The 16885-nt window shown below is 37.3% G+C and overlaps 1 protein-coding gene across 15 annotated transcripts in view; it reads right to left on the bottom strand.

Annotated features, from left to right (window-relative positions):
• Window positions 1-16885, bottom strand: part of BANP (BTG3 associated nuclear protein) — a 131872-nt gene that overhangs the window by 88544 nt on the left and 26443 nt on the right. For 13 of the 15 annotated variants that reach the window (XR_003044446.1, XM_015600395.2, XM_015600394.2 and 10 more), the window contains 2 exons: window positions 10332-10423; window positions 7144-7343 (listed from right to left, as the gene is read on the bottom strand). Coding sequence is in view for 14 of the 15 variants with exons in the window: in XM_015600395.2 (XP_015455881.1) it covers window positions 7144-7343; window positions 10332-10423 (292 nt within the window). In the remaining variant the exon portion in view is untranslated. Of the gene's footprint in view, window positions 1-7143; window positions 7344-10194; window positions 10223-10331; window positions 10424-16885 lie in introns of all 15 variants that reach the window. The other 2 variants (XM_015600402.2, XM_025042766.1) reach the window with 1 other exon arrangement.

Here is a 16885-nt window from a genome sequence, read left to right as displayed (position 1 = left end):
TGCATTTCACTAGCCCAAGAAAAGATCAAAATTCAAAATGTGAAGTAGTATGGTTCCTACTGAATACATTATCACTTTTGCACCACTGTAAAGTCAAAAAATCGTAAGTCAAATCATTGTTAAGTCGGGGACTATCAGTATTGGATTGTAACTCAAAGTATAAAATGAATATCCATGAGTTCATACTGATATAAATGATTGACTAAGTTAATAAAAAGGGAAGAAGAGACAACTCTCCAATGCAGAACAACAACAACTGGTGTGTGTAGATGCTCCTCCGCCTCACAGGAGGTGGAGCATGACTCCCCACTCCATAAGTGGGTACCAAGCTCAGTGACATCCTTGCAAAGAGCACATAATGGAAGGGATAGGGGAGGACAGCAATCGTGCAGCAGAGGAACTAGACAAACAGCCTTCAGTCCAGTGATCCACATCAACACCAACAATGAAAAGCCTGGTGACAGTGCATGCCCTCAATAAGATGCTATGAGGAGGGCACTTCACCTCTGTGGTCCTCCTCTCAGAACCCACAATCCCAGTCTAATCGTGAGAAAAGCATCAGACAAATTCCAATTGAGGGACATTCTATAAAACATCTGACTAGCAATCCTCAAAAAGCCATAAAAACAAGAAAAACCTAAGAAACGATCACAGATCAGAGGAGCCCAAGGAGCCATGGCACCCAAATGCCATGTGGACCTACATTTAAAAGATAACACGAAATATGATAAAAACATTATGCTAATATAGTCTATAATTAGATTAAAAGGAAAACCCCTGGAGAGATACAAATTAAACAACACTGACTCAAGGAGATCTATACTTATTGAAGTTCTATGTTTATAACTAAAATCTAAACCCAGATGGCTTCACTAGCAAATTCTATCAAATATTTAAGAAAGAAATAAAACTAAAACTATAGAAACACTTTCAGAAAATGAGGGATGACTTTCCAGCTCACCTTTTGAAGCTAGCATTATCATGATAACAAAACAGAGAAAGCATGCCATAAAAAGAAAATTACATACTGATAGACCCCATGAACATAAATGTAAAAACCCTTAACTAAATATTAGCAAATCAATTCAAATATACATATAAAAAGGGTAATACACAACGATCAAGTCGAGTTTAACAGAAATATAAAATTAGTTTAGCATTCAGAATCAATTTGTGTAACTCATTCAGAATCAATTTGTGTAACTCACTGTAACAATAGCGTCAAGAAGAAAAACTATAAGATCATCTCAAGTAGATACATTAAAAACAAGTGAAAATTCAATGCCTGCTCATAATAAAAACTCTCACAAAATAAGGAATAGAAAGGAATGTTTTTGACCTGACAAAGAGCATCTATGAAAAATTTACAGCTAACATCACGCTTAATGGTGAAAGACTGGATGCTTTCACTCAAAGATCAGAATAGGGAAAAAATATAAAAAAGAATACACTGAAATGGAAATCCCAGCCAGTGCAGAAAGTACGAAAAGATACAGAAATTTGAAAGGAAGTAAAACTGTATTTAAAAACGATATGACCACATATACTTTTTTTAAAATCCCTAAAACAAGTGAATTTAGCAATGCTACAGGACAGTGATCAGTACAGAAAAACTTACTGTATTTCTATATACTACCAACAAACTGGATATTGAAATTTGAAATACCACATCATTTAAAAATATGAAGTACTCAGAGATAAATTTAACGAAGTATCTCTAAGAGCTGTACACTAAAAACTATAAGACACTGCTGGCAGAGACTAAAGGTAAGTAGAAATGTATACCACGTTCATGGATCAGAAGATTCAATGGTGTTAAGATAGCCAATTCTCTCCAAATTAATCCACAGATTCAACTCAATTCCAATCAACGCATGAGTTATTATAAAAGTAGAGATGTGCATCAAATTACTAGAATGTGCATAATCTATTAAAAAGTTTGACTACATGTTCATTATCTGCTTTATTAGATTGTATCTCTGAGTCATCAGATTATGTTAATGATTCCCTAAATTGTACGTTTGTAAATTGTATGTTTTCCTGGTTAGTACTCAATCCTGACATGTACAAGGAATCACGATGAGGTCACAAAAAGTCTGCAAGTATGAGGTAGTAGAGACCAGTCAGGAAGAGAAATTCTAAGTATACAAAATTAAATGAAACCATCAAAAATTTGATAAGGAAAGAATTAAACAAGTCCATCAAAACTGAAACCAAACCATTTATTCACAGTTCAAACACCTTATTTTGAGTTTGTCACATTTTCTACAGCCCATGAAATGCTATACTTTTGACTGAGAAGGTCAATGACCCAAAACAGGAAACACTCTGAATACTGACTACTCTCTACCCAAGATCACTGGTGCTCCAGTGCCAGAACAGAGATTCTCAGAAACAGACCTCTTTCTACCCAGAAGCCATGAGGGTACAAAAACCAGAACAGTCTTTCCACAAATATCCGTCAACATTTAAAACAAAAGAAATAAAATTAGCAACCAGATATTAGAGGGAATTAAAATAATTTCTTGATCAAATATTTCAATTCTCTGTGGATCAATAATCAGTTTGAAGAAGAAAAATCTCCCCTTCCAAATGTCTTACATGACACATCTCTCTGAGAGAAAATTTTAAAAGAAATCACTTTTATTTTTAGAGTATTACAAAGAAGCCCCTGATATTACAATTGTTTTAAAATTATAGAAATATACTAAAGCTTTAAAAAATGTTTAAGCTCTTAAAAATAAAAATCTATTATGTCAAACACATCTCAACAAAAATAAACCACTTGGCATACAAAAATAGAAATAATAAAATAGAAATCTATTGCTTTCAAAAATAAGAAATACAAGCATTTCCTAGTTAGTCAATATGTTCAGTTAATGAAAACAAACAAATCCGAAACATCTGGGTTTTAAAAGTTGCTATCTGACTTATCCAATAGTCTGGTTCTACAAGATCCTGCTGGACAAGCAGGTATTCTACCTTGTGATCTATGCACTGCATGTGTGCCATCATGCTGGCCTTCCAGAGGTCATCAACTAGGACAGCACCCCACGTCGGGCCAGCACCAGGCTCAGCTGTGTCCTACTTACTGAACTTTCTTCAAATGGCTCTATGTCTAAACTCAAAAAAGTGCAGAAAAAGGGTTTTTACATGCATCTATAGCATAAATGTCCCTGACCATACACTTGATTCCTTCAGTCCACATAATAAAACACAGACCCTTCCTGATGTGCTCACAGCCGTCATTTAAAGGACAAGCCTACTCATTATGGACTTCCCCAACACAGCACAGACACTTTGGTGATCTGCTACCTCCAATACCAATGCAAAACAGCTTCAGAGTTAAAACTACTCACAGACTGATTCCAGTTGCTACTCTTGAAATCACAATTAAACAAAATCTGAATTTATGGCACACTTGCAAGGAAAAAAATTCAAGTCCATTTTTTTCCCCCTGAGTAGAATACTATTGTTGGGTGAGACCCCATCCAAGTAATCTCACATTTTAACTATGGCGATTAAGCTTCAATATCAAAGAAAAAAGGTTTTATTTCTTTCCTTTCTTCTTAAATTTATTTAAAGAATCTCATTTGGGTATAGAATCTGAAAATCTGGATCCAAAATGCCAATTGAGATTGGCAGCAGTCTACTGTCTTCTGTGCTCCAGGGATTAAAGGGAATAATTCTCAGAGCTGACAGCAAGGTATAGCCCAGGCTGGTTTTAACTGAAATAACCAAGAGGTGAGCGGATTTCGGCGCAGAGAGGGATTTATCTGTGCACCAGCCCCTGCAAGTGGGGCTGGCTCTGGGCCACGTGTAGCCTCTCCAAGTGGAAGGGCGGGTGGTATTTCAGTGAACAGCTTCTCATCCACTATCCAGAAGCCTCATTATAACTGAAAAACCTCTATGGCATCTGCATTTGTCCTGTGAGATTACACTCAGACTTCCCAACAAATCATTCAAAACAAATGCTAGTGGACTTAAGGAATCTTAAGTAATTTTAAAAGCATATGCTTTGGCTATAAAATAATCTAGGACTTACATACTTCTAACTTTTGTATTAAATACCTGAGGCCCAAAATAAATCAATTAACCAATTTTTAACTGTTTTTGGAGACTTTTCCTTTCAATGTTCCACTATCCACATTTAAGACATATAATTCTCATTTACTTATGTGTTTACAAATTATTAACTTTCTAATTTAGATATACATTTGTTCATTGCTCTACTAGACTTTAATTCTTACTCTTTACTTCTCCCCAAAATTTCTTGTTAACAGTTTTCAATTGTTGGCAATTTTTATTTCTCATTTTCAGAGCTTATGTGGAGAGAAATGTCAGATTTAGTGTCTTTAAAAATCATTTACATGCATCCTATTTAAAACTATGCCTATGAGAAAATGGAGGAATGATTTTTCCTTCCAATAATCTTACATTAACTTTTATAAGTAATGCTTTTATTAACAATATTAATAAATAAATCTTGTTCCAATATACAATAAGCATATTCTATAACAGGATGATTTTTATGTCACCAATACAATTCTTTAAAACCCAAATATCTAATTGATTTGGGTCAACTAGATCATATATCTGAATCAATATTAGAAAACTTTTATTTTACCACCTGTTAATAATACACATGGAGCAAACTATGGCAGGTCTCTAAATGATAAAATCTCCCCAGCAGAAAGAAAGGAAGCATAGTGGAATTTCTAACCAGGAAAGTTGCTAATGGTGCTTCCCATTAGCCCTGCAATCACTTGAATGTTGAAGAAGGCCAGAAAGATGGTGGCTCCTTGCAGACTGGAAACACCTTTACTCAAGTGGAGCAGCTCTGTCAAACAATTCAAACCCCAAAGGAATGAGGTGACCAATGAGGAGAGACAACCCCACCAGAAGTGGTGCCAGCCTCTCTCCCTCCCACCTGCAATAGCTCGTCAGTTCCCGGGCACGCGCCCTCTCCACCTGACCTCCTGGAACCATCACAAATCACTGAAGGTAGAATTTGAATGGATAGATTTTGTCAATGGTTTCCCTGACTCATCTCATGAAAATGACCTCTCCCAAACACAGGTAAAGGAGTGACACAAGACCAGCAGGACCATCCTTAGGATATGCAAGCTTCTTACTTAAAGGCAGGAAGCATATCATTCATTCTTTTATCCGTTAAAGCACTAGTTCTCAATAGAGGTGCCCGGGGGACATTTTGAAATCCAATGGGACAGATCTGGTTATCAGAATTATGGGATACCACTGAGATTTAGTGGATACAGGTCAAGGAGGTTAAGACATCCTTCAATGCATGAGACAGCCTCAACTAACAATAAATCTTCCTGCATAAAGTTCAAATGTCCCAGATGTTCAGATGAGTGAAAAATATGCTGCTAACTCTCTGAGCCTGGAATCTCACTCCATTCTACATTTATATACAAAATATTTTTGGATAGTTTTAAAACTTGAATTTTCCAGGAATTCAACTATGCTCACGTCTAGAGGAAAAAATTATACTTTGCTTTATTTAAAACTTCATCAAGAATTGCTTGTCATTATGTAATAGTCCATCATCAACTAGTGTGAGTCACCAAGACTCAACCTGGGAGGTTTGGGCACCTGGCCTATTCACTGCCTCCTTATGTACCTAATCCAACTATCTGCATATTAAAATACATGTTATCTTATTATACACTATTATCCTTCTATTTCTCCTTCCATTACACTTAAGGCATTATATTCATATTTTAATTATAAATTATATTTTCTAAACATTGCATTTTAGGATGAGAGGGTGTTACAAAAAAATCATTCTTAAAAAAAGGCACTAGGTCTGATAGGTTAGAGACTCACTGCCTGCACAGAGGACGTGCTCAACAAATGTTTGCTAGAGTAAAAACACATGAGTGGTCTGTTAGGACACAAATGACACCAAGGTGAAAGGCCCCATCGCACAGCAACACCAGGGAATGCCCCACCTTCCCTCTGGGGACAGAGACCAGTACAGCTCCTGACTCCCAGCTGGAGATCAGATGTAGGGGCCACGTAGTGTTTCAAACACACCAGGACACTTTGGAGAGTTAAAGGAGGTACTATTAATTATGTCCACCCAACAGGCATCATCCACAGCTATCCTAGACAAACCAGGACAGGTGGCCACCTTGAAATTGAGGCATGTTTGAGAGCACCCCAAAACCAACAAGGAGCCTCTCCTCAATCCCCATTCCCCTGCAAAGTCCGCAAAGCTCCCAATGCTGTTCCTATACCCAGAACACACAGGCATGGCAGAACCCAGTCAACCCTGGCAGCAAAGCTAGCTGCTGTCCTTCCAGCTTGCTATGCCCCCGACCTCTGCATCCACCATGATACCCACAGCTCTCGCTCCTCACAGACACACAGGGCAGGAGGTGCAGTCGGCCCAGAGAACCGCAACAGGAGAGCCCTCAGTAAAAACGCTTCAAGTTCTCATCAAGTACAAAGCCACATTTTGCCAATCTCACAAATATGACTTCATAGCAGGTTGTGGGAAAGGATAAAAATGTCAATAGGACCAATGGAAACTGCTGCCAAGTACCTAAGCTTTAGTTCGTCTCAGGAGCTCAAGTAGATACTGGGTGCTGTGAACTAACAGATACACTACCAGGTCAAAGGTTTTGAGACATCTTTCCAATCTAACTAAATTCTTCATAAAGTTTCAATTCAAATGGTACATGCACTACTACACATCCCACTAAGATTAGGCTCTAAACATTTTTTTTAAATAGGCACAATAAAAACTATAGATGTGAATGAAACATTTGATATACTCAAGTAAAATTTATTAATACTACCTATGGAGAAAAAGTATCTAAGGACTCACCAGATAGAATAGAAAAGAAAAAAAAAGAAAAGAAACAAATGCACACCTTCAAAGATTTCATGGGTTAATTCCAAAGAAAAGATGCACCAGTCTGGTTTGCGTCAGAAAGAAAATGTGAAGATGACTCTCAGCCATTTCAGCTGGGTGTCATGTGTTTATTTTGGGTCTAACTGAAATAGGTGTCGTGAAGCTGCTGAGGCAGATGCCCTCATGTGTATAAAAACTCAGGTAACCAAGCTGGGGAGCCTGGGTGAGGAGGTGACCGCGACCCGCTGGTCTGTTCTTACCATCGCACTTTGTTGCATGTCTGCGTTGCACCGAGGGGGGAGCCTGCCACCATGGGGACTTGGATGGGACTGTGCTGCTTGTTCGTGACCAAATCCAGCTTTTCTTCTAATGATTTACAAGTAGCCTCGAGAGCTTGCAGCTTGGCTTCAATGCTATCCAATCGTAAGCATATTGTCTGGTTAATCGAATACAGGAATGACTGGAAGTGAAAAAAAGAAAAACTTCAGAAGGAATAGCTTGAACTTGAAGGAGACAATTCCAAGGAACACCAAACAGATATTTCCTAATTTCAACTGTATCTACTCCAACAGAATAATCCCTGCACTTTAGCTTTTAAGCTTTTCAGTTCTAAGCCAGAAACATTTGAGTAAACAAGTTCAACCTCTTGTATTTGAAATGTGACTACTTGATCATGGGTTTACTTCTTTGTGTAGTTGTGATTTTTAGTAATGCTTAAGCCCATATAATAAAAATCTACATATCTTTAGGATGTTCTGCATTGGTAAATTTACACATAGAAGTAGTCAAATCTTTCCAACTATGACAACAGACTACACATAACATCAAAACAGCCTGGAAGCCATTAGTCTTGCACATTCACATTAACCCCATGGCCCTGATGTTGAAATTTGGTAGATGTTCCCTGAAGTTGTGAACAGCACGCCTGCCACCTAGTGGTCAACATAAAGAGCAGCATCACACTCAATTATCATCGTTAAGTCTCAATTACTAAGTCCAATTAATCAGAGTAAGCAGTGACAATGCATGACTCCAAACCCAAGAAATGAATCAAATATACACAGCAGACAGGAAAGCTCTTCACTTCCCACAACTGCCATTCCTGCCATGAGTCAAGAGAATATTGATGGAAGCATGTGTTCAGGTAAGACTTTGACCATGCAGCAAACACCCTAAGATGGTCTCGCCAGCTGGTAGAAGAATTCAGGGTGCTAGTTAGGATCAAGTTTGTAAAGCATCCAATAGCTCAATTTAGTAGGAAGGCTGGCTTGAGAGTCAACAGCTGAAAATAATGAAGAATTTGCCTTTCATCTTTCTCTCTGCTTGTCTGCCCACAGTAAAAGGCTGGCCTCCATCTGACTGACAGGACGTGCCATCTCACTGCTGCTGACCTATAGCATTAGCTAGGGCCTGCTCTCCCAATCTAAAGTAAAATAGCAAAATTAGAGCAATATCACACATCACATCATGCAGCTGGCATCAAGGCCTAAGAGAAGAAGAAAATGGATACTCTCATTCAGTGCATTTTCAACAGTCTGAGCTTATCTGTTGAAGAAGTTAAATACATTTGTCTAATTGCCTGGTGGACGTGGCAGTAAAGGGCAGCAAAGCGGTAAAAAAAAAAAAAAACCCGTATAGAGTGAGTCCCAACAACTCACTCTGTCTCAAGCAATCACTCCCCCGACGAGACTCATCATGAGAGCGCTAACATATAAAGCAAAGGGCTAAACTCCATGTCCTCCACTGACTGCTTTCAGGAGAACAGGATGTGGAAGCAGTGAGAGGGCTCTGGGGGGCCAGGTGGAGACACATGCAGTGCCGACACTCTATCACCCGTGATCTACAAAGAAGTAATATCCCTGGTTCACCCTAATGTAAGTCATCTTGAGAACCACTCACTGGTGGCTGAATTCTTAATATAAAATCACTGATAACTCCAATATTCTTCATCATTTGAAGATAACGAACATTTGGCTCCCAAATTCTTAAAACACAGTAAAACCTTATTATTTTAATTCTGAATTAGAAACGATTCTGCCCAGGGTTTGGACTAAAATCACTGTTATATGCTAATAAAACAATTACCAAACAAATTAATAACAAAGAACAGAGAAGAGTATTTTTGAATAAGTCTTTTATATACGAGTATATTAACCATAAATATTCAAATCTATTCATTAAAGAGTTCTTGGCAATTTGGTGAGCAAACTTTTTCAAACAGTACACACATATAGCATTGTTCAAACTGCACCCCAAAGTCTGACTGATAATGGGACTAGGGCTGAGGCCAGGCCACTGTTACTTGTTACTTTATACATTTCTTTATTGTTTATGTTTACAACGATTGTATCTCCAGTGGTAAAATTATAACTGCATTTTATTTTAAAATATAATAATTTGGCATTACTAATGCAGCCACCTTCTATCATTAGTCTGAAACAGAAATTTAACTGTGAATATGCTTTTATTTATTTATTTATGAATATATTTTTAAATTACCGACACATTTAACCTTACTGCTTCTCCTTGTTAACAATATTGTTAAGTTTGGGGGGACATGTATGTTTCTAAACAGATGCCCCAGATAAATAGAGGGATGACATGAAAAGTTACTACAGTTTTCATTTGCATTGCTTTCTTAAACTTCTCACATGTGCTGATATTTATCTCCAGAACTCTGTAAACATGAAATCAAACAAGTAAATCCAAAATCCTAAAATCACTGACTCAGTGGTTTCCAAGACCACATCTAGTAAACTTTAAAATTTAGGTGATTTAAGTGGTAGGTACAAAAGTACTTCATCATCGGTGGGAAATATTAGCTATATGAACTATTCTCTTCCCATCTGTCCACATCAGGTCTACAGTTCTATGGGAAGGTGCCTTATTTGGCAGCAATTTCAATCTAAACAATGTTTATTCTTCATACTCTTTAAGGGGGAAAAACGGCTTTATGCACAATTGTAGGGGGTTGAACGGTGACTCTCGAAAATGATATGTCTACATCCTAACCCCCAGAATCTGTAAACGTGGTCTTATTTGGTAAAGAGTCTTTGTAGACGTAAATCAAGAATCTCGAGGTGAGATCTTCCTGGATTAAGGTAGCCCCTAAATTCAACAATATCTTTATAAGAGAAGAGAATGGGAAACAGACACAGACACAGACACATCAGAGGAGGCAATGCGAAGATGGAGGCAGAGACTGGAGTGATGCAGCCACAAGCCAAGGGACGTCTGGAACCACCAAAAGCTGGAAGAGGCAGGAAGGATCCTCCCCCAGAGCCTTTGGAGGGGCACTGCCCTGCTCATACCTTGAGTTCAGACTTCTGGTCTCCAAAGCTGTGAGAGGATAAATTTGTGTTATTTTAGGCTCCCCATCTTTTGATAATTTGTTATGGCAGCCCTAAGAAACTAAGATATAAACAATAAAATATGTTGGTATTTTTACCTTTATAGAAGGGTCCTGGCAGTTGATCTCTAGTCGCTGGCGTTTCAAAGCTGGTTCATCTTCATCTGTCACTACATGATTTTCCAGTACAACTGAAAAACAAAAGCAGAAACAAAAGCAGATTTAAACTTTAATATGAAAAGTTTTCTAGAACTATTTTAATATTAAGATAGTAAACAGCTGACACCTTAAAATTAAATTAGAAATGGTACAATCTATTTCTTATTTTACCTTTTTATAGTTTTAACTTAAAATTCTCAAACACAAACTAGGATCTCTCCTTAATCTCAATGAAAAACTGAGATGCTGGATGGTTTCCCTAAAGTGCCATTCAGTTGATTCTAACACCAAAACTACAGACTTCTCATTTAATGCTCTATTAAGCTACCCTGTTTAAATTTCAATATAATAAAACCCAATTAATAATAATGATTTATTCCCAACTTTAAATTCTTGTCTGATGGCTCCCTCATATCAAATTCATAACCACTCTCTGGTTACTTAATTTTCTTAGGTGTTGGTCATCAAAATAGTCCCAAACTTAACATGTTAAGTCACACAGAAAGATATTCTACAGTGCCACTGAAATCTATGCCTCCCCATCAAATAATTTTCACTTGATCTTCATGGCTTCCCCACAGATAAGCAACTCAGCCTACATTCAAGCCTGTCCCAGTATGGTCCCAACCACTTTCTTTTTGTCTAAAATTAACTATAAAACCAACATTAAAGATAGCCACAAAATCTGAAACTGTCCACAATTGCATCATCTTTGCAAACCGAGTTTCTCCGTCCGTGATCCCTTGCTCTAGACCTAGTTAATCATTAAACATTTACATATTAGCAATTATAGACAATTTACATTCAACTTTTTTTTTTATTGACTATGATACCATGAGTGCTTTTAACATTTTGCTACAGTATTTCTTCCTTGTCAAGTCCTTGCCTGAAATCACCAGTATTAACTGCCTGGTCTATTTCTCTTCACCTCTTTCTACAAGCTCACACAAACACATTACATACATATGGAAGGGCCAGGGCCATCATATGAATGGATCTGTCTGTACCTTTCGTCTTTACTTAGCAATGTAAGGTGGACGGTCCTCACGGTTAATGGCTTTAACTCACTATTTAACAGTAATATCAGCCTGTGAATCTATTCCACAGAAATGAGTACCCATATGTGACAACATATATTTATAAATATACATATAGAACATGTATATTACAATAATGTTTGCGTGTGTATATATATATATATACATGCACACACAGAAGCGTGCTTACCATGGCACTTGTAGGAGAGTGCCCATCCATGGAGAATAAACTATGGTGCACACAACACTTTGGCATATCATCCATTCTCCTTTCAAATGCACCCCATGCTACAGTCGAGCAGAATAAACTTGCCGTGGACAGACGATGCCTACCTTGCTTGGACAGTGCTGTCTGACCATGTCCCAGCTTTTCCCCTCCAACCCTCCAACCACCCAACCACTCAACCACCCAACCACATCCACTCAGGGAAGTCTATTCACTTCCATCCAGGCCCATGATGATGCTGGAACTGACACCTGCTCACGCTGTGACACCGGCAGTGGCACAGCGCCCACTCCAAAGCAGACCAACCCCAAGCTCTCACACACAAGGACGAAGCTCATCTTGCTGGCATTCTATTCCTCATCTGCTAAGGCGGGGTGGGGGAAGCCAAGTGCACAGGTCTCTGCAGTCCTGGCCCCATCTCAAACAAAGCACCTCCCCTTCAACAGGCTGTATGTGTTGAGGTTCCAAATAAGATCTCAATTTTTTAAAAGAATGGCAATGCCTTTAAACCTGTAAATGATTTATCTCAAAACTCTCAAGTATAAAGACACTGCAGAGTCCAATGGCTCTAACATGAGCCTTTCACGGGTCCTAGGCGAGAGCAGGAAACTGATTCCCAGGAGGTGATTATCCCAAGCTTCCCTGCAGAAATCCACCAAGGGCCAACAATTCAAGAGACCTACTGCTGACCTAAGGGCTTTGTCATACGCTGCGGACCCCATGCAACAGGGACTGCCTCAACCATCTTCAAAGAAACAGGTGAGAATGAATGCTCATTTAATTAAATCAAAAGAGGAAAAATCCACACCTACAAGTATTTGTGGTTAGCAAAACACAGGTTCTCAGAACCTCGGTCACAGCCTATTTACTCCCATAAGAAACTAGTAATTATACCAGGACTGGGAGGACAGAGAGAGACCCTGGCAATCATTATTCTAATCCTTTTAATTTGCTGAATTAAAAACAAGTCCAGTGACTTGTCTGAGGCCACACAGCTGGTTCCTATAACTATAGAAAAGAAGCCATACCCCTTGGCAGTGTGAAGCTCCTCAAGGCTGGAAGCAAAGAACAGTGAAGCAGCAGAGCAAGACGTGTACTAAGGCTCAGCAATAACTTCTTGTGTGTTGTGGAACTACAAGTTTCTTTTTGTCTTTGTCCTTTGCTGCATTGCTTTTCACAATTTTGTGTGCATTACATTTAGAATTAGACTAAAGAACTTAATGTTTATTTTAAAGGTATCACAATCAACTAGAATGATTGGCCTGATGAAAGTTACAATCTTACATACATGCAGAAAGGAAAAGAAAGAGCAGCCATTTGATGAGTACATGAAAAACCAGAACCTAAACATTTCTGTTTTACATAGAAATCAGAAAAAACTGGAAGTACATGCCAACAATTTTAAAAGCACTTCTATTTCTAGGATTATGGGAAAATTTTGCTCCTTCTACTGGCTTGACTATATTTTTAAATTTCACAAAGGTCGTATCTTAGAAATGAGGAAAAAATAATCTCAATCTTAAACCCACTCTGGATGCAAAGGTGTATCACACACTATGGTATTTGCTGGGTCAAGTTCGTTATTTATTGTGCAAGTTCCTTTGAGTCAGAGATTGCAGGCTTTCTGTCTAAAAAGGCCTCAGAGAGCCCTGCACACAGTAGGTTTTCATGAAACAGTCAATAAACTATAGTTCCCAGTTATTTATGGAATAGAGATGGAACAAAACCAAGATTAGAAATGATTTCTCTAAGTCTTCTTTGGATTGTAATATATAGAGAGAGAATTTATTTGAGAAGTTAGCTGTCAGAATTTTAATAGTTCTAAAAATGCTTAAATATTATGTAACTGGGACATTTTTCTTTTAGAACATTGCAGTATGTGCTTTCTAAAGAAATCATCATTCACCTACCACCATCTGAACACAGATATTTTTCAGATTGCTATGTACAGTGATAGTGTTTCTTTTTCTAAGTTCAATGGTATCTAAGGTGTGGTGTTAATGAGAGTCAAGGCTACACGTTCTAGCTCTAAACAAACTGTTTAGTTTTCACAGAGAAAATTGTGGTTGAACAGCTATTCTCAAGTGATCTAACTTTGTTCAATGATCTGATAAGGCTCTTGATCTTGCCACTTAACAGGTGATAGTGCTTCTTATAAACAAATCAGAAGCAAAACAAAGGGGAAATTGACTAAAGAAAATAGTGTTCCTACATTTCTTTATGACTGCTCGCTTAATTCCAAAATTATTTATATTACTCTCCCTTTCCATATCATAACTAATTTACAAATGAAGTTTTTTCAATTAACATATCAAACAGATCATACAAGATAGACATCATACTTTCTTATGAGATTTCTGAAAATTCTCTTTCCTGTGGGAGAAATAATTCAGCATTTCAATTTACTATTCCAGAAAAACCAAGCAACCAAAACACTCAGTGACTTAATCGTGTACACTTATGACTTCAAACACAACAGAAATATAAAACACATAAAACTTTTTTTATAGTTTAAATATTTTATATTTTTCAATTATAACTGACATCCAATATTTTATTAGTTTCAGGTGTACAGCATAGTGGTTAGACATTTACATGACTTACAAAGTGATCCCCCTGATAAGTAAGTCTAGTACCCACCTGACACTATACACAGTTATTATAATATTATTGACTATATTCCCTATGCTGTACTTTACATCTCCATGACTATTTTGTAACTACCAATTTCTACTTCTTAATCCTTCCACCTTTATCACCCAGCCCCCAACCCCGCTCCCATTTGGCAATCATCAGTTTGTTCTCTGAATCTATGCTTCCGTTTCTGTTCGTTTGTTTTTCTTTAGATTCCACATGTAAGTGAAATGATGGTATTTTCTTTCTCTGACTTATTTCATTTAGCATTATACCATCCATGTTGTTGCAAATGGTAAGATTTCATTCTTATTATGGCCAAATAATATTCCATTATATATATACTATTTCTTTATCCAATCATCTATTGATGGGCACTTGGGTTGCTTCCATATCCTGGCTATTGTAAACAATGTTGCAGTGAACATAGGGATGCATTTATCTTTTTGAATTAGTGCTCTGGATTTCTTTGGATAAATACTCAGAAGTGGAAACGCTGGGTCATAGGTAGTTTTTTTTTGGTTTTTTTTTTTTTTTGAGGGACTTCCATACTGTTTTCCAGAGTGGCCGCATCAATTTGCAATCCCACCAACAGTGCACAAGAGTTCCCTTTTCTCCACATCCTCGCTAATACTTGTTTGTTGATTTATTAATGATAGCCATTGTGACAGGTATGAGGTGATGTCTCATTGTAGTTTTAATCTGCATTTCTCTGATGATTAGTGATGCTGAGTATCTTTTCTATGTCTAGTAGCCATTTGTATGTCCTCTCTGGAGAAATGTCTATTCAGGTCCTATGCCCATTTTTTAATAGAATTATCTGGGGTTTTTTTGGTGTTAAGTTGCATGAATTCTTCACATATTTTGAATATTATCCCCTATTGAATTGGGATACAATTCAAAATATGTACATTGGCAAACAGCTTCTCCCATTAAGTTCTTTTTGTTTTCCTGATAGTTTCCCTTGCTATGCAAAAACTTTTTAGTTTGATATAGTCCCATTTATTCTTTTCTTCTTTTGTTTCCCTTGCTCAAGGAGATATGAGAAAAAAATATTACTAAGAGCAATGCCAGATAGTGTACTGCCTATATTTTCTTCTAGGAGTTATATGGTTTCAGGTCTTACATTTAAGTCTTTAATCCATTTTGAGCTTATTCTTGAGTATGGTATAAGAAAGTGATACAACTTCACTTTTTGCATGTATCTGTCCAGTGTTCCCAACATCATTTACTGAAGAGACTGCCTTTACTCCATTGTATATTCCTGCCTCCTCTGTCATGGATTAACTGACTACATAGGTATGAGTTTACTTCTGGGCCCTCTATTTTGTTCCATTAATCTATGTGTCCATTTTTATACTAGGACCATGCTCTTTTGATTTCTATAGCCTTGCCCTATAGTTTGATATCAGGTATCGTGATACCTCCAAATTTGCTCTTTCTTAAGATTGCTGTGACTATTTGGGGTCTTTTGTGGTTCCTTATAAATTTTAGAATTATTTGTTCTAGTTCTGTGAATAATGCCATTGGTATTTTGATAGGGATTGTATTGAATCTATAGATTGCTTTGGGTAGTATGGACATTTTAACGATGTTAATTCTTACTATCTGTGAGCACAGTATAGCCTAACATTTTTTTTATTTCCTCCAATTTCTTTCTTCAGTGTCTTATAATTTTCTAAATACAGATCTTCTTCCTCTTTGGTTAAATTTATTCCCAGGTTTTTTATTTTTATTTATTTATTTATTTATTTGATGCAATTGAAAATAGGACCGTCAAACACATACAACTTTATGGCAAAAAAAAAGGAGGAAACTTACTAAGAAATCTTCATAGAATAAAAGTGTAGACAAAGTCTTTTTTTATAGATAAAGTTCCTGTAATTTAGGGTATACTTTATGAATAGTCTTCTTAAAACAAATATTTAGCTAAGGTTTCAAGGTGTTAGTTAAGGTGTGCCTTTAATGTCATTAAGAAAAATTACCAGCCTTAGTAAAGTGTAGGAAGTTGTCACAACAGCTGATGGAAGAATAACTTAATAAAATGTTTCTGGGAAATCTGTCAGTATCTTATCAAAATTTTAAATATATGAAGCCATTCTACTTCTGGAATCCTACCCCACAAAATATTTGCCAAGATATATGTGCAAGGATCTTTATCGCAGGGGTGTGTATGAGAGAAAAAAAGTGCAAGCAATGTAAATGCCGTCCACAAGGTAAGAGTCCAATAAATGAGGGGCACCTTGAAATGGAATACCATGCAGTGGTCAAAAAAAAATGCAGTCGATCTGTACATACCAACTTGGTAACACATCACAACAGTGAACTTTAAAAGGGGGAATTTTAAAGAAGAAAGTTGTTGCAGGATCCCCTCAGCTGAGGGTAAGTAGAGGGAAGCAGAGACTGTAAGTGCCTGTGCATCTCAGAGAGCGGGGAGCGGCTAGGTGCTGGAGAGCTACCCATCTGGGAATGGGTGTAAGGGCTGACACTGTTCACAGTCTCCATGATTTGCCATTTTTCATAAAGGGCATCACTTTTTTCCCTTGCTTTCTTTAAACAATAAAAGAAAACTTCTGGAAGAATTTTTGGATTTTTAA

The sequence above is a fragment of the Pteropus alecto genome, unplaced genomic scaffold, assembly GCF_000325575.1.
Source record: "Pteropus alecto unplaced genomic scaffold, ASM32557v1 scaffold7, whole genome shotgun sequence".
Taxonomy (NCBI): domain Eukaryota; kingdom Metazoa; phylum Chordata; class Mammalia; order Chiroptera; family Pteropodidae; genus Pteropus; species Pteropus alecto.
This window is presented reverse-complemented; position numbering and strand designations above follow the sequence as displayed.